The sequence below is a fragment of the Catharus ustulatus genome, chromosome 1 (assembly GCF_009819885.2).
Source record: "Catharus ustulatus isolate bCatUst1 chromosome 1, bCatUst1.pri.v2, whole genome shotgun sequence".
In the NCBI taxonomy this organism is placed as follows: domain Eukaryota; kingdom Metazoa; phylum Chordata; class Aves; order Passeriformes; family Turdidae; genus Catharus; species Catharus ustulatus.
The window spans coordinates 1,502,129-1,527,158 of record NC_046221.1 but is presented as its reverse complement, the minus strand read 5'-3'; the positions used below and the strand labels follow the sequence as shown (position 1 = coordinate 1,527,158).

The following is a 25,030-nucleotide window of genomic DNA, read 5'->3' as shown; positions in this document are numbered from 1 at the left end:
TATTGTAATTAATCTGTTATATATTAAAGCATAAAATTTGGGGAATATGGGAGGAGAAAACCTGAGGGGTTTTGTTTTCTGGGAGTCACCTGGATAAGGAAAAAATTCCTGGGAACAATGAATATTCCTGAGAAAAATGAAAAAATCCCAAGGGAAAAATGACAAAAATCTCATTTTTTGAAAGCTTTGGACTTCCCATGTTTCATTCCCAAAAATATCAAGGATCCACTTGCCTTAATTTACAAAATTAAGAAAACCTGGAAAAAACAGCAGGAAAAAGCCTGGGGAATTTTGTTTTCCTGGATAAGGAAAAAATTCCCCAGATAAATTTGAAAAATGGGATAAAAACTGTCAAAAATGAGATTTTTGGGGGCTATTTTAAAAATATTTTGGAAGGCTGGGAACAGCATCCCAAATATCCATTGGGAATATCCCAAAGATTCTTATTCCAAAGGGAAATTCCAGTTCAGGGCACAAATCCAGCTGGGATTGGAGTTTCTGTTCCATGCTTTCTGTTTGTTTTCCCGGAATTTCCCAAAATCCAGGATAAATCTGAGCTTTTTTCAAACCCCTGGAATTCCAAAGCAGTGCAGGATCACCCCTGAGGTCTCCCAAGGAGAAATAAAAATATTAGAGCATTGAAAAAATCAGGAAATTCAGGAATAGCAGCTTCCAAATGCAATGGGAAAAGTCCTGAGTTGGGAAAAGTAGGAAAAGGAGTGGTGGGAAAAATCTCCTCTCATTCCAGGAATTCTGAGGAGCTTTGGGATGAGCTCTCCATCCCATCCCATTCCAAGAAATCCCATCCAAAATTGATGCTTCCCAAAAAAAATTCCTTATTTTTCTGGGAATTCTCCAGTGCAAAAAAAACATCCAGAGCAGGAAAAGGAGATTTTTTTTCTTCTTTTTTTTTTTTTCCCTGGGAATTTGTGGAAAAAGGGGATAAAAAAATATAATAAATCTTCTCTGCTTGGGAAAAAATTCCCAAATGTCAGAGATGGAAATTCCAGCCTTTCCAGTGTGTTTGGGATCAGGAAAACCTCGGCTGGGGAGGATTTCTTCCCTTTAAAGGCAGCCAAGGGTACAATTCCCACTTTTCCCAGTTCAGGAAAAGGAGGATTTTCCCTCTGGATCAGGAGCTGTGGGAGCTTTCCTTTGGATGCAGCCGGATCCTCTGGATGTGTTCATAGCACGACTGGGGAGGGAACAGAGCAAAAATTAGGGAAAAATTTAGGAATTCTGGGATCAAATCCAAACTCCTGCAGCCAGACAATCCCTGCTGATCCTGAGAGTAATTCCAACAGGATTCACTCTGTCTGAAATTAAGGATAAGGATTTTTTTCTCAGCCTGACAAAGGAACAAATTCCTGAAAATTCCTCTTCAGAAAAGCTGGAATTTTGCTGCTCAGGCTGTGCTGGAATTCCTGGGAAGGATTCCCTTACCTCCAGTGCTGTCAGCAGAAAGTCCAACATTCCCCCTTGGTTGGTGGGATCCATCAAATCCCGGATCAGATGGATTTCAGCTCCCAGGTGTTGGATCCTAGGGAAAAACCAATCCCAAAATCCAGGAAAAATCTCTGGGCATGTGGCGGGGGAGGGTTGGAATTTTGGAGAGGAGGGAAACTCTGGAATTGCAGAGCTCATTCCCCTTGCATCCCAGATCTGGGGTCTCAGAATTCCAGAATCCCAGAGTTCCAAAGGGTTTGGGGCTGGAAAGCTCCTTCAGGATGATCCATGGGCAGGGATCTCCCATTATCCCAATTTTCTCCAAGCCCTTCAAACAGGGAACCCTTCCAGGGATGCTCCATTGCAAGGAAATTCTGGATCCATCCACAGGAAATTCCAATTGCTGGATGGAATTTTGGATTCCTCATCTCCCAACTGAATCCCAGCCCCTGCTGAGATGGGAAATTCCTGTTAAGAATCCCAGAATTCCAGAGTGGTTGGGGTTGGAAAGGTCCTTCAAGATCATCCATGGGCAGGGACCTCCCACTATCCCAATTTTCTCTGGGATAAGAGATGGACACTCTGGAATTCTGGGATAATAGAAATGTGATTTTCCATGGAATATCCTTTGGGATAAGACATGGACACTGCAGAATTCCAGGATAAAAGGAATCTCATTTTCCATTAAAACCCTGGAATATCCTCTGGGATAAGACATGGACACTCCAGAATTCTGGGATAAGAGGAACCCCATTTTCCATGAAATATCCTTTGGGATAAGACATGGACACTCCAGAATTCCACGAAAAAAGGAATCTTATTTTCCATTAAACCCCTGGAATATCCTTTGGGATAAGACATGGACACTCTGGAATTCCGGGATAATAGGAATTCCATTTTCCATGGAATATCCTTTAGGATAAGAGATGGACACTCTGGAATTTTGGGATAAAGGGAACCCCATTTTCCATGGAATATCCTTTAGGATAAGACACACACACTCCAGAATTCCATGGGCACTTTATATCCCAAAAACCCAACCACACCTCTGGATAAAAAAAAAAACACATCCAACCCCCAAATCCCAAAGGTTTTCACTGGAATTCTCCCACCTGGGAATATTCCAGAGGGGAAAATTCCCACTCACTTGGCTCGGGACACGACGAACATGAGGAGGGGCAGGAGATCATCCATGGGCAGCCGGAATTCCTGCTCCAGCAGCCGGGACACCGTGCGCTCCAGCTCCTCGTAGGTTTTCCGCAGGATTTCCAGCTTCTCCCTGGGATCCACTGTGGTGCTGTTGGGATAGCAGAGCCATGGGAAAGTGGGATTAAAAATAAAAAAAATTAGGGATTTCAGGAGATTTGGAGATCATGGATTAGCTCCCAAAGGGTGGAGGGAAGAGGAGGCAGCGAGGTGGGGCCAGGAGATATTCCAGGGTGGAATGGGACATTCCTGGGATCTCCAACATGGAATGGGACATTCCTGGTGTCTCCCATATAGAATGGGATATTCCTGGGATCTCTCATATAGGATGGGACATTCCTGGTGTCTCCAACATGGAATGGGACATTCCAGATGCCTCCAATGAGGAATGGGACATTCCTGGGATCTCTCATAGAGGATGGGACATTCCTGGTGTCTCCAACATGGAATGGGACATTCATGGCATCTCCAACGAGGAATGGGACATTCCTGGGATTTCCCATATGGAATGGGACATCCCCAGAATCTCCAGTATGGAATGGGACATTCCTGGGATCTCCAATGAGGAATGGGGCATTCCTGGGATTTTCCATATGGGATGGGACATTCCTGGGATCTCAGGTATGGAATGGGACATTCCTGGGATCTCCAATGAGGAATGGGGCATTCCTGATGTCTTCAAGGTGGAGCTGGGGGAAGGGAACTTGAAGGACTGGGAATGTTCCCAAAAAAGCCAATGGATACAAAAGGATCCCAAATCCAGCATATCCATGGAATAATCCCAATTCCAATCCCAATTTAGGTTTGACTGCAGGAGGTGTTCCAGTCCCGTTTTCCATAGGGAGAAAACATGGAATGGTTTGGGTGGGAAGGGATTTAAGGATCATCCCATTCCGTGGCCAAGACACTTCCCATTATCCCAAGGTGCTCCAGCCTGGCCTTGGACACTGCCATGGATCCCAGAGCAGCCAGAAATCTTTGGGAATTCCAGCCCCTTCCCACATTCCCAGGCAGGAATTCCTTCCTAGGGAATATTTGTGGGAAGTGGAAGGTGCTGACCAGGGAATTGCTGGATTTAATCATCGCTGTCTTTACAGAGTTTTGGAGGGAAAAATCCCATGGAATTCACTTGGAAACAGAAAGAACATCCCAAACAACTTTTCCTTAAGAAATGAATGGAATGGCCTTGGAATGCTTCTGAAACAGGTACAAATTCCTGGCATTTCCCAAAAACCTCCCTGGATTTCAGAGGGACTCACATGAGCTTCTGCAGACACTCGGTGGCAGACAGGAAACATTTATCCTTGACCAGGGAGCGCCTCTGGAAAAGAGACAGCGATGCCTTTGGAATACCAGCAGCAGGGATTCCAGAGCCATCCCACAACAACTGGGAGGGAAATCCAAGGAAATCCAAGGAAATCCACAGGGAGTGACTCTGGATTGGAACTGATCATGGAGCTTGGATTCCTGGGATTGATTTGGAGAAGCTCCATTCCATGTCCCATCCCCATTCCCAGCTGGCTCCAAGGGTTTTCCTCACCTGGTTGGAGGTCAGGGTGAGATCCTTGAGAGGCCACAGGTGCCTGGAAAGGGAAAACTGGGATTTAGGATGGATTCCATCTGGAATTTCAGTGGTTCTTCCATCTCCTTCTAGGAGCTCCATCCCATGGATTTCCTTCCCTGGGATCTCCATCCCATGGATCCTCTTCCCTCAGAGCTCCAATCCCATGAATCCCCTTCCCTGGAATCTCCAGCCCATGGATCCACTTCCCTCAGAGCTCCCATTGGAGTTTGCATTCCTCAGGGACAATCCTGGGATAATCCATCAGAAATTTTGGCACTTTTCCATCCAGTTCCTCTTATTTCTTTCAACAGAATCCAATGAGACCTTGGATCTGCTGCTCTCCTGAAATCCCAGAGGAAAATTCCCAAGCTGCTTTCCAGAGGTGGATCCAGGAGCAGTGATGGATGAGGCAAACATCTGCCTCCAATTTTTCCGTCTTTTCCATCATTATTCCTACATTTTAACAGGGAACGAACATTCCAAGATATTTCTAAATTTCAGATGATTTGGAGCAAAAAATTTGGGAATTTTCTATATTTATAAATTTATAGACATTTCTAAAATTGAAATTATTTGGAGCAAAGAATTTTGGAATTTTCCATATTTATAAATTTATAGACATTTCTAAAATCAGGATGATTTGGAGAATAAAATTTGGGAATTTTCCACCCAGAAATGAGGATTAGTAGGGATAACAGCAGTTTTCCATTAAAAATTCGCCTTCCAACCAAACACTCCAGAACAGGAATTCCTCCAGCAACCTGGCAGAAACTCCAGTTAAAAACTGAGAAAAACCAATCATGAATCCAACGGTGACTCAACCTCTCTGGAATTTTCCCTGGGGATGGAAAATTCCCTCTTACTTCTGCACATCCAGGAATTCCAGGAGCTGGATGTCCGAGAAGAGGCTGAGCTCCACGATTCCCTGGCAGTAGAGCTCGTCCTGGCGCTGGTGCTGGAGCATGTAGAGCATGGAGAGCTCGGGGTAGAAGGTGGGCAGGATCAGCGGCAGGACCAGGCTGGAGCCCTTCTGGAGACTGGAAAAGAGGGGAAAAAAATGGGATTTTCCAGGGAAATCCATGGGGATGTTCCCAAACCCACCCAGCATCCTGTGGAAGAGGCGTTTCCAAGGTGTTCTTGTGTTTTGTCCTCCTGAGCTTGGCACGGTTGGGTTGTGGTGGCCACAAATTGATCCAAGAGATCTCCAGGAAACTCACTGGGAAAAACCTGGAGCTCCAGGAGATCTCCAGAAGCACCAGGAAGAAAAACCTGGAGCAACAGGAGATCTTTGGATTCCCTGGGAAAAACTCCAGGAGATCTCCAGGAAATTCATTGGGAAAAAAACCTTGGAGCTCCAGAAGAACTTTGGATTCCCTGAGAAAAACCTGGAGCTCCAGGAGATCTCCAGAGGCACCAGAAAGAAAAACCTGGAGCAACAGGAGATCTCCAGGAAATTCACTCCAGGGAAAAACCTGGTTGCTCCAGAAGATCTCCAGACTCATCAGGAAAAACCTGGAGCACCAGGAAAACTTCAGGAAATTCACTGGGAAAAAAAACCCTGGAGCTCCAGGAGAACTTTGGATTCCCTGGGAAAACCCTGGAGCTTCAGGAGATCTTCACGAAATTTGCTCCAGGGAAAAACCTGGAGCTTCAGGAGATCTCCAGAGTCACCAGGAAGAAAAACCTGGAACTTCAGGAGATCTCCAGGAAATTCACTGGGGGAAAAAAAAAACTGGAGCTGCAGGAAATCTTCAGAGTCATCAAGAAAAACCTGGAGCACCAGGAGATCTCCAAGAAATTCACTGGGAAAAACCTGGAGCTGCAGGACATCTCCACAGACCCTGGGAAAAACCTGGAGCACCACAGGCCAATTCCCAGCTGGTTTTTCCAAGATTTTCCCATGGAATAATGTGACCACCAAGCCCAAATAAATCGACTCCAAGCCATTTTCTTGGGCACTAAGCCTGGCTCAAGGACGCAAAGTCTGGGCACTAAGCCTGGCTCAAGGACAGAAAATCTGGGCACTAAGCCTGGCTCAAGGACACAAACACAAAATCTGGGCGCTAAGCCTGGCTCAAACAGACAAAAACAAAGTCTGGGCACTAAGCCTGGTTCAAGGGCACAAACACGAGCTCAGCATTCCCAAATTTGGGAGCCCCCCAGTAAATCCCTCGGTGGCACCGACCTGGGATCCGCCTCCTCCGAGGGCGCTCGGCCCCTCTGCTCCAGGGCCAGCCCCAGCAAACCCCTGGAACAGCAAAAACCAGGATTAGTTCCTTCCCTGGGGGCTTAAGGATAATTTGCTCCCAAAGGAGCAGCTGTCCCAGTGGGAGATGGATGAAAACCCCTGGAATTCCAGCAGGGTTGTTCCAGGGCTGGAGGGGTTTCTCCCTGAGCAGCACAAGCATCAGGAATGGCTGAGAATTCCGGAATTTCCGTGGATTCCCAAGAGCAGAGTGGTCCCGATTCCCTGATCCATCCATGAGCGTTCAAGGATGATCCCACTCTGGAAAAACAGCTGGGATTTGTCCTGATTTCCCAGAGAATCCCGGAATGGTTTGGTTTGGATATTGGGAAGGAATTCTGGCTGGGATGGAATTCCCAGAAAATCTGGGGCTGCCCTTGGATCCCTGGAAGTGTCCAAGGAGAGGCTGGATGGGGGTTGGAGCAGCCTGGGACAGTGGGAAAGGATTGGAGGTGGATGAGATTTCCAACCTGAACCATTCCATGGTCCCATTTTTCCTTCAGTCCCAGATTTCCAACCCCACAGATTTGTGCTCTGATTGACATCGTCACCTCAAGGAATCAACTCTCCCAAGAATTCCCATGAACACCCAGGAACTCCCAAGAATTCCCAGAAACTCCAAAGAACTCCCAAGAACTCCCAAGAATTCCCATGAATTCCAAAGAACTCCCAAGAACTCCCAGGAGCTCCCAAGAATTCCAAAGAATTCTCAAGAACTCCAAAGAACTCTCAAGAATTTCAAAGATCTCCCAAAACTTCCCAAGAACTCCAAAGAACTCCCAAGATCTTTCAAGAATTCACAAAAATTCCCAAGAACTCCCAAGAACTCCCAAGAATTCCCAAGAATTTCAAAGATCTCCCAAAAATTCCCAAGATCTCCCAAGAACTCCCAACAAAAAAGGAATGACAAACAGCACGGCCCCTAACGCCACAATCCCAAAGATCCATTCCACGCTCCCACTCCAAGCAAAGCTCCATGTGGGACTCACTGGTAGAATTCCCAAATTTTCTTGGCGTAGAACTTGACCTCCTCCTGTGCCATGGCCAGCAGGTGCCGGTTGGCTCCGATCCCGGAATACGTGGCCTGGAACGCCGTGCTCAGAGCCCTCAGCAGCTTTCCCAAGGGATGCAGGGAAGATCTCAGTGCCTGGAAAATCCCATTTGATGGATCAGGAAGGGAGGGAAATCCCAAAATTCTACTGGAATTCCCAGCTGGAATATCTGGGATATTATGGGTGCTTCCTGCTTCCCTTTTCCAGCTGGGATTTGCTGGGATGGTCCAGAGGGAAAAGCTGCTCCAGGGAAAAGTGGGGGAGGGAAAAACAACTTTGCTATTTATTATAAAAATTCCTTATTAATAAAATTTCTGTTCTATAAATTCTCTGGTTTTAAAATAAATTCTCTATTTACTATTATTAAATTCTCTATTATTAAATTCTCTATTATTAAATTCTCTATTCCTTATCTAAATCCTTTATTATTAAATTATCTCCTATTAATATATTTATTAAGTTCTCTATTAATTATTCAATTCTTTATCATTAAATTCTCTATTTATTAATAAATTCTGTTATTAAATTTTCTATTTGCTTTAAATTCTCTATTACCACATTTTCTATTTATTATATAAATTCCCTATTAATAAATTCCCTATTAATAAATTCCCTATTTATTATCAAATTCTCTATTTATTATTATGTTCTTCATTATTAAATTCTCTGTTTATTGTTCAATTCTTTATTATTCGATTCCCTATTATTAAATTTTTATTATTAAATTCTCTATTAATTCTCCATTATTTATTATTAAATTCTTTATTATACCAATTTTCTATTTAATTTTCTATTATTCAATTCTCTATTAATTATCTATTATCAAATTATTTATTCTATAAATTGTTTATTATTAAATTCTTAATTATTAAATTATTTGTTATTAAATTACTTCTCATTAAATCTGGATTTTGATAACTTTAAGGAATAATTTCCATTTTTACCTTCTCCAAGTAACTTTGGAGCGACGGCAGCTCCTGGTGCTGGACGAGTTCTTCCAGGATATCCTCGGAGATCTCCTCAGTGCCTCTGGAAAAATGGGAAGTGAGGAGGGAAAAATGGATAAAAAAATGGCAAATTCCAAAGGGTCATTAAAATCATTCCAATAAACGGAATTTCCATGGCTGGGGATGAACCTCAGCAGCAAAAATTCCACCTGAGGTGTGAAATTCCTCCTGAGAGGGAACAACGGGAAAATTCTTGGAATTGCATTACATCCTCAGTGGGAATGAGGGTCTGCAGAACCTCTGGCAGAACAGGAATTCTGGGATTTCCTCGGGGATTTCTGGGATTTCCTCGTTGACAGAACAGGAAAGTTTCCTCAGGAATTCCGGGATTTCCTCAGGGATTCCTGGGATTTCCTCATTGACAGAACAGGAATTCCTGGGATTTCCTCAGGGATTTTTGGGATTTCCTCAGGGATAGAACAGGAACTCCCAGGATTTCATCTGGGATTCCTGGGATTTCCTCTTTGGCAGAGCAGGAATTCCCAGGATTTCCTCAAGGATTCCCGGGACTTCCTCAGGGATTTCTGGAATTCCCTCTGTACCTCTGGCAGAAGAACAATTATGGGATTTCCCCAGGGATTCCTGGGATTTCCTCATTAACAGAACAGGAATTCTCAGGATTTCCTCAGGAATTCCAGGATTCCCTCCATACCTTTGGCAGAACAGATATTCCTGGGATTTCCTCAGCTCCTTGCTGGACTGGATGTGGAATCCCGTGAAAGATTCCTCCATTTCCTCCTTGCAGCCAGAATGGAGGAATTCCTGGAATTGCTCGAAGATTCCCGTCCATCTCTTTTCCACTGGGAATTCCTTGAGGCCCAGCTGGCTGCAAAACACAAGATTGGGATTTTCTTCCCAAATTCTTGTGGATTTCCCCCCTCAAAAATGGGAAAACTCTCTGGGATTTGACAGAAACACGGGGCTGGGAGAGCTGGGAATGTTTTCCTGGAAAAGGGAAAATTCCAGGGACTAAAGGGGCTCCAGGAAAGCTGGAGAGGGACTTGGGATAAGGGATGGAGGGTCAGGAAAACAGGGAATGGCTTCCTACTGGAAAAAGAGAGATTTAGATGGAATTTTGGAAGGGAATTCCTGGCTGGTATGGAATTCTCAGGGACAGAAATAATCCAGAATTTTTTAATTAATCCCAGTATTCCTGCTCCATGCACTGCTGGATATTCCTAGATATTCCCAATTACAGATTCTTTATCTCCTCAGAATTCCTGGAGAAAAGCTGGATAAAAGCTGAGCTCCATTCCCAGGAGCTTTCCTGCCCTGGAAAAAGGAATTTCTGTCCTACGGATGCTCTGAGGGGCTGGGAATGTTCTAGAGGTGGAAAAAGATGGAATTGGACTGGGATTTGTGAGGGGACCTGGAATTTGGAGAGAATTTGGGCTGGATGGCATCAAAACATCCATTCCTGCTTCCCTATGGAATTAACTCCATGAAAATCCCAGAAATTCAGGAAAACATCCATTCCCACTTCCCACATTGATTTAACCCCAGGATTACATGGAATTAACTCCATGACAACCCCAGGAATTCAGGAAAATATCCATCCCTGCTTCCCACATGGAATTAACTCCCGTCCCAGGATTTCAGGAAAACACCCAGCCCTCATTCCCATATGGAACTAACTCCATGAAAACCCCAGGAGTTCCATGAAAACCCCCATCCCTCATTCCCTATGGAATTAATTCCATGAAAACCCCAGGATTTCCATGAAAATCCGCATCCCTGCTTCCCACATGGAATTAACTCCATGAACCCCAGGATTTTGCAGGAAAACATCTATTCCGTCATCCCCACATGGAATTAACTCCATGACAATCCCAGGAATTCAGGAAAACCCCCATTCCTCACTCCCACATGGAATTAACTCCATGAAAACCCCCATCTCTCATTCCCTACAGAACTAACCCCATGAGAACCCCAGGATTTCCCACAAAACCCCCATCCCTCCCTCCCGCCTGGAATGACCCCTCCATTTCCCATCCCTCTGGCCGGGATGGATTCCCGGTTGCCGTGGGATGTGGATTCGTGCCGGTCGCGCTGCTCACGTTGGTGGCCGCGGCTCCCGAGGCTCGCTGCCGGTGTTGAGCACGCCGCGGGTGTGCAGCCCTCGGCCGCCACGCGCGCTGAACGTCCCCTCCAGCACGAACCCGTTGGCCAAGGACAGCTTCCCCTGCGGAAATACGGGATTTGGGAATTCCTTCCTGGCATTGCAGGAATCCCTTCCTGGCATTGCAAGAAATCCTTCCTGGGATTGTGGAATTCCTTCCTGGGATTGCGGGAATTCCTTCCTGGCACTGCGGGAATTCCTTCCTGGCACTGCGGGAATTCCTTCCTGGGATTGCAGGAATTCTTTCCTGGTCATTTGGGAATTCCTTCCTGGCATTGCGGGAATTCCTTCCTGGCATTGCGGGAATTCCTTCCTGGTGTTTCTCTGCATTGGCTCTCCATGAAATTCTCTGTCCTTAAATTGTCTATTTAGTATTAAATTCTCTATTTTTAAATTTTCTATGCTTAAATTTTTTATTCTTAAATGTTCTATTTATTATTAAATTCTCTGTTCTTAAATTACTTATTATTAAATTCTCTATTGTTAAAATTTCTATTTAGTATTAAATTCTCTATTTTAAATTAGCTTTTATTAAATTTTCTATTTATTATTAAATTCTCTGTTCTTAAATTACTTATTATTAAATTATTTATTGTTAAAATCTCTATTTAGTATTAAATTTTCTACTATTAAATTTTCTATTTACTATTAAATTATCTGTCATTAAATTCTCTATTTTTAATTAAATTCCCTATTACTAAATTTTAAATTTAATATTAAACTCTCTACTATTAAATTCTCTATTACTAAGTTGTCTATTTTTATTATTAAAGTCTTTATTATCAAATTCTCTATTACATAAATTCTTTATTATTAATTTAATATATTTGAGTATTAAATGTATTATTAAATTTTCTAGTATTAAATTCTCCAATTATTATTAAATTACATTATTAAATTCTTCATTTATTATATAAATTTTCTATTAAAGCCTCTATTTATTATAAAATTCTTTAATTTTAAAATATGTATTATTAGATTATTTATTTATAATTCAATTCTCAATTTTATATAAATTCCCTGTTTATCATTAATTTCCCTATTTGTAATTCAATTCTCTATTTCTAATTTACTTCTCTATTAATTATTAAAATCCCCCAAATTTAATCCAAATAAATATGCCAAGATTGGCTTGCTGAATTCCCGCCAGAAAAGCAGGAAGAACATTCCTGAATTTTCTGGACTCACCACTTAATCTAAATTGGAATTTTGGTGGGAAAAATATCCCAGCACTGGAATTAATCCCTCCTGGAGGTTCCCAAGGATTTCCAGATTTTTCACATCCCAGAAATGTGGAAATCTTGGATTCCCCACTTTTTTATCCACACAGAATGGCCTCTGCAGGAGGAAGATGACGACAAATTCTTCCTCCGCTGCCAAAGCTTGTTTGCGTTAATTAACGAGCGTTAATTATGCAGCATCCCAGAATTCCTGCTGGGCTCATCCCAGATTCCATCCCAGAAAATTTGTTTTCCCCACCCTGAGGATTTTCTCAACAGAAATTTCTGTGTGAATCCAACCACAAAACCTGGGACGTGTCAGGGCAGGGCCCGGGTTGCGAAATCCCGAATTTCCGCTGCCTCGGTTACGGCAGCTCCGGAGGTTTTGCAACATTTCCTGAGGCCCCAAGGGCTGAAATGTTCTTGGTTCAAAAATAAAAAAGGAACTCGGGTGCAGCTGCAAAGCACAGTCAAAAAACGCCCCCAAAAAAGCACCAATAAAAACAGAAAAATGAAGGAAAAAAATCTCAAAAATTCTCAACCAAAAGTGTCCCATAAAACCCAATAAAACCCCAAGAACTCAATCAGAAATGTCCCATAAAGCCCAACAAAAAACCCCAAAACTTCAACCAAAAAATGTCCCATAAAATCCCAACAAAAAATTTAAAAAACCAACAAAAATCCCAAAAACTCAACCAAAAATATCCCATAAAATCCAATAAAAATCACAAAAAATCAAGGAAAGAAACCCAAAAACTCAGTCAGAAAAATCCCATAAAACCCAATAAATCCCCCAAAAATAGAGAGAAAAAAACCCAAACACTCAATCTGAAATGTCCCACAAAATCCAATTAAAAACCCCAAAAACTTCAATCAAAAATGTCCCATAAAATCCAATAAAACCCCAAAACTTCAACCAAAAATGTCCCATAAAGCCCAGTAAAAAAACCCATAAAAGCTAAAAAAACACAACCAAAAAAACCCCAAACAAAAAAAACCTGAATTAAACAAAAACCACTAAAATCCCAAACTCTTCCCAAAATGTCCCAGCTGCAGCTTTCCTTCTGGGAGAGAATCCCAAAAATTTGGAAAACAGGGGTTTTTTCAGAAAGCTCCAGGAAGCGGAACAGGAAGAAATGAACTTGGAAGATGAATCCATTGGAAATTCCTGGAGGAGAGGGAGGAAATTCCCACCTTTCCAACAAATGCCAGATCTTCCGTGAAGTTCCCTTCGTAGACGGAGTCGTCTTCCAGGAGCAGGATTCCTGAACCCTTGGGATGAAAGGAAAAGTCGGGAATTCCCGGCACAAACTTCCCACCAATGGCTCCAACTCCTCCCAGAAAAATTGATGGGATGCAGATTCCAAGAACTTTTCATTTTTTTAAAGCCCAACATTTCCTTTCAATGTTCATGGGAAAAGCCACGAAGAAGTCCTATAATTTATTCCATGGATTTTCCATGGAAAAGGAACAAAAAGTAAGGAAGGGCCACCAAGGATCATCAAGTCATAAACTTGGATCATCACACAAGGATCAACTCCCAGTCCTAGGATATTCTAGGGAATCACCATCCTTTGGGAAATTATTCCAAGAAAATGGAATCATTGGAAAGTGGAATGGTGGAATTCCCTGTAGGAAAGGGATCCAGAAGGATCCAAATCCAGCTCCTGGCACAGGAGACATCCCAACAATCCCACCCTGGGAATGTGCCCATTCCATGGGAAACTATTCCAGGGAATAATTCCTATCCATAGGGGATTTTCTGCCCTCTGGGAATTACTCCAGAATTTAAACCCAAAGGTTTCTTCAGCCCCAAACCAGCCGGAAGCACGGCCACTTACAGAGCTGGATTATTTTCCCCTGGAATGGTTTCAATATTTTCCCCTGGAATGGTTTCCTCCATGGAAAAATCCAAGTTTTCCAAGGGAAGCTGCTTGGACTTTCCAGGGAAATCTGGGGTGGCTGCTCCCACCTGGAAGCCTTGGGAAGTTAAAGAACCCTCCAGGATTTGATTTTCCATGGGTGGAGGTTTTATGGGAAGTGCTTCCCGCTGAGTTTCCATCCGAAACATTTTTCCCTAATTTGGGAAGCAGGAATGGGATTACTGAGTTTTTTAAAGGATGGTTTTCCCATGGGAAACTATGGTTTTATTCCAGTGCCAATTCCCTTTGCTTTCCCCACCAAATTCCCAACTTTTCATGGACTGCACAGGTGACTTCACATTGGAAAAGTAAGGATTTGATGATTTCCAGGAAAGATGGAATGTTACGGAATCTTGGAATGGTTCGGGCTGGAAGGGACCTTCAGGATCATCCAATCCATGGGCAGGATGGATTTTCACTATCCCAGATTTCTCCAAGCCCCATCCAACCTGGCCCTGGACACTTCCAGGGATCCAGGGACAGCCACAAATCTCTGGGAATTCCATCCCAACCCCTCCAAGACAGGAATTCCTTCCCAATATCCCATCTCTCCCTCTGGGAGAGGAGAAGAAACAAGATTTAACCCAGGCCTTGTTCTTCCAAACCATTATTCTAGGAAATCCTGGAATATCCTGAGTGGGAAGGGCCCACATCCCAACAATCCCACCCTGTCCTGGAGAGGTGTCCAAACGTAATCTTAGAATATAGAAACATATAGAAAACAAAATGAAAGTTTCAGGGCAGGAGGTTTTGCCCTTTTTTTTCACCTCTTTCATGAGTTTGGGTGATGTTTTGTAATTAAATAAAAAAATCCACATTGCGGGCTATGAGTTGGTAATTATTGAGTCAAAAATAAAAATAATTTCAGTGACATTTCTTAATTAGCCAATTTGGCTTTAAAAGGCCTTGTTAAAAAATACAACTTCATTTTTAAATTTGCTAATTAGAAGTACTGTAAAACTCACTGCAGCACAAATAAAAATTCATCAACATCTAAATCCAAACAAAACACACCGTCTCTCGTACATTCCATCCCAACCCAAATAAAAAGAAAATAAATACAACAAAATAATCCAGGGTGAATTAGGGAATGAAACCCTTGGCAGTGCATTCCCCATCCCAGGGATTTCCAGACTCCACGGAAATCTTGGACTCACCACCATTTTATCCGCATGGAATGTCCTCTGGTAGCAGAGTCCCGACTGGGTCACCACGACGCCCTCTCCGTGTCTCAGGTCATCCAACCACATCCCGATGTACCTCTCCCCTCTGGAATGCAAGGGAAAGCCAAAGGATGGATTCTCCCTTTTCCCAGCTCTCAATCCAGCGGATTTGTCCTGTGGGTGTTTTTTCCTGACACCGCTCCGGCCTGGATGTCCCACACAAACTCAGCTCTGGGAATGTTTTCCAAGGAATTTGAGCGTTCCGTCCCACCCCATCCATGCCAAATCTCCAGGATCTATCCCACCAAACCCAAAGCTGTCCCACACCTCTGATCCATCCCTCCTTTACCTCTCCCTGTCTTCCCAGACTCCGTATCCGTTCTTTTTGTCGTTTTCCCACTGTCCCGTGTATTTGAAGGGACGATCTGTGGAGAAGTTCTCCAGGATCCCAAACCCTTGGCGCACGTTGTCCTTGAAGTAGCCCTTGTAGACCAGGTCACTCCCATACCTGCAGGAAGAGGGATGGAATTCCAGTCTGGGAATATTTGATTTGATTGGGAATATTTCTATTCCTGGAGTAGAAAAGCAGGGAAGCGAGGAGATGAGGCTCATCCATCTCGAAATATTCCAAATATTTGTCCAACAGCGCTGGATTTCATCCTTGTTTACTGTTGGGAATGTGCACCACCCAAAACAGACATTCCAGAGCTTCCCAAATTATCCAAGGACTCAACACACGGGCTTGGAATTGTCCTGGGAGAGGCTTTGACCTCTCACCAGCCTGGGCTCAGGGAGTTCTGGTGAATCCAGGCTGGAAAATTGGATCCATAGGGAAGAGGTCAGGTTTGGATCCAGCTCGTCGTGATGGCCACCAGCCCTTCCCTGGACTGGTCCCTCTGGGAACTGCAGCTCCAGATTTAAACATGGAGCAGAAGATCCGGGTTGGAGGACAGGCTGATCCCAGTTGGAATGCGGGGTCTGTCCCACTTGGCAGGGAGAAATCAGGGATAGGGATGAGTAGGAAGTGGGAGCAGCCCAGTGTTCCCAGTGGCCAAAGCATTTGGGGTGACCTTGGAAGAGAAAATTTCAGGGAAAACTTGGAGCCCCTTCCAGGGCCTAAAGGGGCTCCAGGAGAGCTGGAGAGGAACTGGGGATGGAGGGACAGGACACAGGGAATAGCTCCCAGTGCCAGAGGACAGAGATGGATGGATATTGGGAAGGGATTCCTGGCTGGGATGGAATTCCCAGAGCAGTTGTGGCTGCCCCTGGATCCCTGGAATGTCCAAGGCCAGGCTGGAGCAGCCTGGGATAGTGGGAGGTGTCCCATGGAACAGGATGGGAATGGGATCATCCTTAAGCTCCCAAACAATTCTGGAATTCTAAATGCCCACAAAGCATTTCCAGACCAGGTTCCAAAGATTTCAGGGAATATTTCCATCTTTAAATCCCTGGAATCCATCCTGGATTTTACTTACTCACAGATTCCATAGCCCTGCATCTTGCCCTGGTACCAGTGGCACTTGTAGCAGTCGTAGCGATCCTCGGAGCGCCGCGGGACCAGGCAGATCCCAAACCTGCCAGGGACACGTGGAAAAGGTAAGCGTGGAAAAATCCAGCATGGAAAAAATCCAGCATGGAAAAAAATCCAGCATGGAAAAAAATCCAGATTGCAAAAGGTTAGCATGGAAAAATCCAGAATGGAAAAATACAGAATGGGAAAGGTCAGCATGGAAAAAATCTAGAATGGATAAAATCCAGACTGGAAAAAATCCAGCATAGAAAAATCCAGCATGGAAAAATTCAGCATGGAAAAAATCCAGATTGGAAAAGGGCAGCATGGAAAAATCCAGAATGGAAAAATCCAGAATGGGAGAGGTCAGCATGGAAAAATCTACAATGAATAAAATCCAGCATGGAAAAATCCAGCATGAAAAAATCCAGCATGGAAAACAGATACTCCATTGTAGTGGATAAAGTTTAAAAATCTATTTGAATGTTGTGGGACTGGGTTTCTTTCCTGTTCAAATTCCTCATTTAAGTGAGGTTTTCAAGGGATCTAAAAATAACTTGAAGACACTTCCTAGGAATAAATTCCCACAAATTTAGGGATCTGGGATCAGGCTCCAGCCCATGGGGTCAGTCACTGCCAAACCCCTCTCTCCAGCCTCTGGAAGGAACCATTCCAGAGGATTTTAAGAGCAGGGAATGTCCCATTTTCCAAGGCTTACCCATGCTCCAGGCCCTCCTGGAAATCCCCGACGTGGTTGCGTCCATCGTGCCACTTCAGCGTCCCCCTGGAATCCAAGGAATTCTCTCATCACAACATTCCCACATGGAATATTCCTAAATGTTTTGGAGAGCTTAGACAGAGCCCTGAGTGCAGTGCGAGGTGCCCATGGCAGAGGGTTGGAATTGGATCTTTCCCAAAGTTCTTCCCAACCCAACCCACTCCCAGATTTGATGGCAAACGTCCCAAAAATCCCTGGGAGGACAAGGACACAAAAGGCAGCTCCAGGCCTCGCTTTTCAGCAGGAGGATTTAATCCCAGCACGTTCTCCTGCTCTGGTATCAATGGAAAGAATCCATGCCATTCCCTAATCCCAAAAGTATTTTGTGGAGGTGCTGCTCGTGCCTTGAGGAGCTTGCAGACAATCCAGAATTAATTACAGGGATTAATCCAACGGCAGTTCCAGCCCGGTACGGCCCCGTGGACACGGTGACAGCACAGCCTGGAATTCCAGCGGCTCAGGCACTGGGAACACACAGAGGAACCCCAGAGCAAGGGATGGGAATTCCATGGTGTGTGGGGGCTGGAAAAGCCATTCCAGGAGCTGATCCCAGAGCCAGCAGAGCCGGGAATGCTCAATGATGGAGAAATTCCTGCCTGGCCATGCCAGGCCTGAGTGATTTCCAAATGGAATTCCAAAATCTTGGGATGGTTTGGGTGGGAAGGGCCTTAAGGATCATCCCATCCCAGGGCAGGGACACTTCCCACTGTCCCAGGCCGGCCAAGTGTCCAACCTGGCCTGGGACATTCCAGGGATCCAGGGGAGCCACAGCTGCTCTGGGAATTCCAGCCCAGCCAGGAATCCCTTCCCACACTGAGTTTAAATGGATCTTGAGCCTGGAATAAAAACTGGGAACTAGGGAATGACAACAGCCTGGAATATAGGTGATTTGAGGAAATCTGAGCTCTTTTTGGAGCTGGAGGCCAAAGTTTTGGAATTCCTCAGGGAATGTTGGAATATTTTTCCTCTGTGCTGATGCTGAGCTCGTCAGCTTTGCCTCAAAATCCCAATGGGAACAATTCAAAATCAGGGAATCCTGGAATTTTTGGGGTTGGATGGGATCCTAAAGCACATCCAGTGCCGGCCCTGTGCCAAGGACACTTCCCACCATCCCAGGGTGCTCCAAGCTGGCCTTGGGCACTCACAGGGATCCAGGGGCAGCCACAGCTGCTCTGGGAATTCCTTTCCAGCCCCTCCCCACCCTCCCAGCCAGGAATTCCATCCCAAGGTTTCATCCAACCTCCTCTGGGTCAGTTTGACAGGAGATGGTGCAACACCAAAACCATGACGGGGTTGTTTGACTTTCACCAAGGTTGTTGTTTCAAACACCTCCACGAGAGTGGCTCTTTTCCAGGTTTTCCAGAGGATTGCTTGGATGTGTTGGAAATTTCAATGTTTAAATTTAAATTTAAATTTAAATCTCCTTTGGCTTTGTGTGGAGGAATGGGAAAAGGGAGCAGCCAAAGGGGATGAGGGAACAGCTGGAGCTGGGTCAGGTTAGGGCTGAATTTTAGGGAAAATCCAGAGGGAGTCAGGCACTGAATATTCCCCAGGCAATGGGCACATTCCCAAGGCGGCTCCAAGGGTGGGGTTGTTGGGATGTCTGTGCAGGGCTTGGAGTTGGACTTGATCCCTGTGAGCCCTTCCCACTCAGGATATTCCATAATTCCATGTCTGCTCCAGGCACGAGGATGTTTCAGCATATCTGAGTGGGAGTCTGGCCTTCCCCCACCCCAGGTCACCCAGAATTCCAGGAGAGCCAGCAGATAACACCAATGTTTTTTACCAAGAGCCCAAATTCCCACTCCCACAGCTCTCCTCCCTCAGAAATCCCACAGCTGCCACCAAGGCCGGGATGCTGCTCTGGAACCTTCCAGCAACCAAATCCCAGCATAGGAATTCCAGGAGTGGGAAGGGAACTCAAATCCAAGGAACTGAACACGTGAAGTCCCTTAATTCTGCCACAAACTTCCTGGGATGCCTCACCCGAGTCATGGGAGGCTGGAGAGGTTTGGATTCATCCAAATTTTCCAGCCCTAAGGCAGGAGAGGACAAAAACCAGGAGATTGTTTTGAGGGAATGAAGGTGGGAATGATCCGAAGGTCTCCTGCCCTAAATGCTCCTTTATCTCTTCCATGGAATATTCAGGGTTCAGTTTTGGATTTGGGGTTGGAACTGGATTCAAATCCCGTCCAAGCCATTTCTGTTCTGGATTCTGTCACTATTTTAAGGCTCTCTCAAACCAAGTTTCTCTCCATCCTTTTTGCTTCCAGAGCAAACTCTGTCAAACTCATGGAAAAGAAAATTTCCAAACGTTTTGGTGCCTGAGAAGCTTGGTCATATTCCAGATTTCTTTCCAAAGAAACCCAGACTCTTCTCTATCCCATATCCAAAAAATTTTGGTTGGAATCTTGGATTTACAGACATTCCCTCAACTTAAACTCGGATTTACTGAACAGTTCCCATGTTCCCATTTGAGCTCCTGTTGTATTTCAGCTTTTCTTAATTCCTGGGATAAAAGTTTGGATGTTTCAAGTTTGGATGAAGTCCAAACAGGTTTTGATAGCCAAGAATAAAACTGTTCTCCACAAAAGGTTTTTAGTGGAGATTTTCCTCCTTGTGAGTGAGATTTTCATACCCCAAAGTTGAGATCTTGATTTTAGGCCAAGCCTAAATCCTAAGTGGAGGCTCAGGGTGATCAAGACTACATTTTTAGCGCAGCCTTTAGGATTTAATCCATAAACCACAGATGAGACATCCACAATAAATCCCAAGTTTTAGGACTCAGGTTTTGCTAAACCTGCCCTCAAGGCCAGAATTCCCTCAGGGAATGAGTGAGGCAGAGCCTGGATTCACATCCACAACCTCATGAAGAATCAAATTCTGGCATTAGCCCCACCCTGGAAGTGCCCAAAAAAAAGGAGCAGATGTGGTTCAGTGACTTGGAGATCCTTCCCAACCTTCATAGAAATTCCAAGCCAGCACTCCCAACCTTTTTCCCACTTGGAAAAGTGGCCCAGCAGGTTCCTTACTTGCCATGGGGCTTCCCCCAGAGCCACTCACCTTCACAGGTGGCCCCCAAAGCCTGCCCAGAAAAGGAGCAGCCCCTTCATGAGCGACCTGGAGATGTTTGGGTTGACCTTGGAGATCTTTCCCCAACTTTCATGGAAACACCAAGCTAGCACTTCTAATCTCATTCCCATTTGGAAAAGGGGTCCAGAAACTTCTTTACATGCCATGGGGTTTTCTCCAGTGCTGCTCATTCACGGCGTGGTTAAGCAACCTGGAGAACTTTGGGTTGACCTTGGAGATCTTTCCCAACTCTTATAGAAACGTAAAGCCAACACTTCCAACCTCATTCCCACTTCAAAAAGGGGCCCAAAAGGCACTTCCAATCCCATTCCCACTTGGAAAAGTGGCCCAGAAGGTTCCTTACTTGCCATGGGGCTTCCCCCAGAGCCACTTGTTCATGATTTGAGTGACCTGGAGAACTTTGGATTGACCCTAGAGATCCTTCCCAACCTTCACAGAAATTCCAAGCCAGCACTTCCAACCTTTTTCCCACTTGGAGAAGGGGTCCAGCAGGTTCCTTACTTGCCATGGGGCTTCCCCCAGAGCCACTCTCCCTCGTAGGTGGCCCCCCGGAGCCGCCCCTCGGTGCGGAAGGCGTAGGTGAAGAAGCGTCGCGCCGGGGGCTCGCTGCCTTCGCCGCTGCGGCCCCAGAGCGGAAAATCCCGCTTCCCGTGGAGCGCCTGGCGCACAGCCTGCTCCAGCTTCCAGCGCCACACCGCCTGCGGGCACGGACACGGGAATCAGCCCAGATCCCGGGAAAAGCAACTGCAGGCTGTAGGAGTGACAGTGGGCAGGATGGTCGGGACAGAGGGAGAGATCCCTAAAGCCAGGTCTGGAACTTTGGGTTTATTGCAAAGGGCGTGGGTGGAAGGGCCCTGCCTGGAGCTGCAGCCACAGCTCGGAGCAGGGCAGGGACAGAGTGAGGGGTGAGAGAGCAAGGGCTGAGAGAAAGAGCTCAGAGAGCGAGGGTCCCGTTACAATACAATAAATAAATACAATAAATACAATACAATGCAATAAATCTTCTGTGCTGAATATTCTAATTTCCACTGACCACTCTAATACAAGATACAAATCCTACAGCATTTACACACAGCCTGTAAGAATCGTTGCATTACCATGCTGTGTTACACTTTAAACTCTCAAAACAACTCTTCGGGCCCCTCCTGCCAAGCCAGCAGGGTCTTCTCTGCCCTTGGACTGTCTGCAAGCAGAGGGAATTGTTCAATCCGGAGGGGATTACTTTCAGCTGGCCATCCTATTGTTTTCTAGTTATTCAGTAACTAAAGTTTGGTATCTCAGAGATGGCTTTCATTGCAATCTCATTTATGGTTTCCATATTCTCAAAATTTTTTGCCAGGCAATCATATTTATAAGGTTTTCCTGTTTCATGTTTCCCAACAGCAACAGCTCCAGGAAAGCAGCCAGGAATTGCTGGGTTCCCATCAAAGCCCATCTGCAGCTTGGGCTCTGCTAGAAGTTGGATTTTGCACCAAGGCTCAACAGCTCTTGGATGTTAAAAAACAGGAAAAAGTTCTGCTTGGATATTAAAAAAAAAATAAAAAGGAATCAAAATTTCAAGGTGATTTGAAAGAGAGGAACTTCAGGAAAAGCAGCAAGAAACCGATGGGCTCCCACCAATATTCCTCACCTGCCATCAGCTCTGAGCCACCTCTGGCCAGGATTTTCTTGGAAAAGGAGACAAACATCCAGGATTTTCTCAGAAAAGAAGCCAAAAATCCCAACCCAACCCCAGTCTGGATTATTATCCTGCTTTAAATAATAAAGAGAGGGGAAAATCCCAATGCCTGACCTTCATCTGGGGGTCCTTGGTGGAGAGGACAAACGTCTCTTCTGGGGTTGTGATGCGCAGGTTGTACCTGGGAGGGCAAAAAAAGGATGGAAAACACAATCCCCAATCCATCAGCTCTTCCCATTCCTCTCCTGGTGCTTTTCCAGGTGGTTTTTCTGGAGAGATCTCAAGTTTGACAGGGTTGGATTAAATAATTTTGGGATTCATTGGAAATGAACGGGATGAGAGGGAACGGCCTCAAATTGTGCCAGGGGAGAGTCAGGTTGGACATCAGCAGGAATTTTTTCATGGAAAACCTGGTCAGGCACTGGAATTGCCCAGGGAGGTTTGGAGCCTCCATCTCTGGAGGTGTCTGAGGAATTCTGGGCTGGGAACAAGGTGGGGATGGGACACAGGTTGGGTTTCATGATCCCAGAGAGATTTTCCAACCTCAGAGATTCTGGGATTTCAATCCAGCAGCAAATTCCAAGCTTCTGAGACCCCATTATCCATATCCCAACCCCACTGCTCAGAAAGGAGATGGGACAAAGCTTTGGGTCATTTTCCCATCTCCCTGAATGTTTTTATTCCTTTTTTTTTTTAACTTCCAGTGGGAATTTCTCACTCACAATCCTGGAGCCGATTTCTCTCCACAGTTTTCATCCACCCACACCAGCTTGAGATCAAAACTCTGGAAGCTGTTTCCCTGGAAAAAAATGGGGAAAAGATGGTTCTGTTATTGCTGGAATCATCCACGGAATGGCAGAGCTGGACTGGCAGCACAAATTCCCAATCTTCTGGTCCATCCATCCCACATTGGGATGAGAGGCGTTGGAGATGGAAAAACCATGGGAAAAGGAGGGAAGTTCTTGTCTGAACATTCCTAAAGCTCTTCCAAAATTCCATGGCCACATCCAGGAGTAAAACCTTCCCTGATCTCCACACAAATTACTTCTCTATCCCATGGTAACATTCCCAAATCATTCCAGCCAATATTCCCAGAAATCTGAGGCTGCCCCATGCCTGGAAGTATCCAAGAAAGGTTGGACAGGACTTGGAGCAACCTGGGATGGTGGGAACTGGACTGACCTGGATGAGCACCAGGACGTCGTCGAAGAGCAGGAGCCGCTCGGAGCGGGAGCTGCCGGAGGCGATGGGAAGGTTCCTGCTGTCCTCCAGGAGCCTCCTCTCAGGGACACACAGCACGTCCTGGAAAAGGCCAGCATGGGGAGAGGACATGGAATTCCAGGCAAGAATTCCTGTAGGGATTCCAGTGACAGTGACATTCCTGGGACACCAACTCGGCTTGAAACCCCCAGAGAGTTTCTCCAACTCTTCCACCCCAATTCCAGCCTCAAATCCTTAATCTGAATCAAATCCATATCAAATTCCCAATCCATATCAAATTCTGATCCATATCAAATTCCTGATCCATACCAAATTCCCAATCCATAAATTCCCCATTCATATCAAATTCTGATCTGTATCAAATTCTGATCCATATCAAATTCCTGATCCATACCAAATTCCCCATCCATACCAAATTCCCCATCCATACCAAATTCCCAATCCATATCAAATTCCCTCTAGCTCAGGATTCCAGTGATGGACTTGGCACACAACTTTTTTAAGCCCCAAGAGAGTTTCTCCAACTTTTCCACATTTCCACCCAGATCTGTTGAATTCCAGCCTCAAATTCCTTATCCATATCAAATTCCTGACCCATATCAAATTCCCTTTCCAAATCAAATTCCCTCTCACTCAGTGTTTCAGTGACAGTGACACACTTGAGACACAAATTCTTCTTTAAGCCCCCAGGGAGTTTCTCCAATTCTTCCACCCAGCTCCGCTCTACGAAATTCCAGCCTCAAATCCTTAATCCATATATAATTCCCAATCCATACTGAATTCCCTCTCACTCAGGGTTTCAGTGACAGTGACACACCTGAGACACAAATTCTTTAAGCCCCCAGGGAGTTTCTCCAACTCTTCCACCAACTTTGCTCTATTGAATTCTAGCCTTAAATTCCCAATCCATAGCAAATTCTTCATCCTTACGAAATTCCTCATCCATATCTAATTCCCAACCCACTTCAAATTCCTGACCCAAATTCCCGATCCACTTTTAATTCCTAACCCGTATCAAATTCCAGACCCTTAGCAAATTCCTCATCCCTAGCAAATTCCCAGTGCACTTCAAATTCTCACTCCATATCAAATTCCCAATCCATCCCAAATTCCCAATCCATGCCAAATTCCCATTCCATCCCCAATTCCCTCTGGGCTCACAGTGAATTTGTAGCCCAAGGATTTCCAGAGCTCCTTGGTGAAGCAGGCTTCATCCAGGACCTGGCTGATGAAAGATTCCAGCTTCCTGAATTCCCGGATGACAGCGGCCACCACATCCTGCTCAGATCCCTGGGAAAAGACGGAAAAGCTTCAGGAACGCTTCACATTTGGGTCGAGGGAGGTCCAGGCTGGATTTTTGGGAATATTTAGCAATGTCCAGGTTGGATTTTAGAGAATATTTAGCACCATGTCCATCCTGGAATGAGGGAGATCCAAGCTGGATTTTAAGGAATATTTAGCAACGTGTCTATCCTGGAACAAAGAAGTTCCAGGCTGGATTTTCAGGAATATTTAGCAAAAGAGATCCAGGTTAAATTTTCAGGAATATTTATCAAGGTCCAGACTGGATTGTAGGGAATATTTAGCAACATGTCCTTCCTGGAACAAAGGAGTTCCAGGCAGGATTTTTGGGAATATTTACCAATGTCCAGACTGGATTTTTGGGAATATTTAGCAGAGGAGGTCAAAGCTGGACTTTAGGGAATATTTATTAATGTCCAGGGAATATTTAGCAATGTGCCCATAAAAATCCATGCTGGATTTTTGAGAATATTTAGCAAAGGAGATCCAGGTTGGATTTTAGGG

At 45.0% G+C, this 25,030-nt stretch overlaps 1 protein-coding gene across 5 annotated transcripts in view; it reads right to left on the bottom strand.

Annotated features, from left to right (window-relative positions):
• Nucleotides 1-918: 918 nt before the first annotated feature.
• The window catches only part of ALS2CL (ALS2 C-terminal like), a 39,263-nt gene continuing 15,151 nt past the window's right edge, over nt 919-25,030 (bottom strand). For all 5 annotated transcript variants that reach the window (XM_033063742.1, XM_033063732.1, XM_033063716.1 and 2 more), the window contains exons 6-26: nt 24,386-24,514; nt 23,186-23,305; nt 22,726-22,802; nt 22,118-22,184; nt 20,827-21,023; nt 17,173-17,238; nt 16,420-16,518; nt 15,294-15,452; nt 14,939-15,050; nt 13,054-13,131; nt 10,578-10,702; nt 9,173-9,346; nt 8,458-8,542; nt 7,451-7,608; nt 6,402-6,464; nt 5,080-5,253; nt 4,193-4,235; nt 3,912-3,973; nt 2,594-2,743; nt 1,444-1,540; nt 919-1,195 (exon numbers count right to left, since the gene is read on the bottom strand). In XM_033063742.1, the coding sequence (XP_032919633.1) occupies nt 1,133-1,195; nt 1,444-1,540; nt 2,594-2,743; nt 3,912-3,973; nt 4,193-4,235; nt 5,080-5,253; nt 6,402-6,464; nt 7,451-7,608; nt 8,458-8,542; nt 9,173-9,346; nt 10,578-10,702; nt 13,054-13,131; nt 14,939-15,050; nt 15,294-15,452; nt 16,420-16,518; nt 17,173-17,238; nt 20,827-21,023; nt 22,118-22,184; nt 22,726-22,802; nt 23,186-23,305; nt 24,386-24,514 (2,298 nt within the window). In that variant the 3' untranslated portion in view covers nt 919-1,132. The remainder of the gene's footprint in view (nt 1,196-1,443; nt 1,541-2,593; nt 2,744-3,911; nt 3,974-4,192; nt 4,236-5,079; nt 5,254-6,401; nt 6,465-7,450; nt 7,609-8,457; nt 8,543-9,172; nt 9,347-10,577; nt 10,703-13,053; nt 13,132-14,938; nt 15,051-15,293; nt 15,453-16,419; nt 16,519-17,172; nt 17,239-20,826; nt 21,024-22,117; nt 22,185-22,725; nt 22,803-23,185; nt 23,306-24,385; nt 24,515-25,030) is intronic.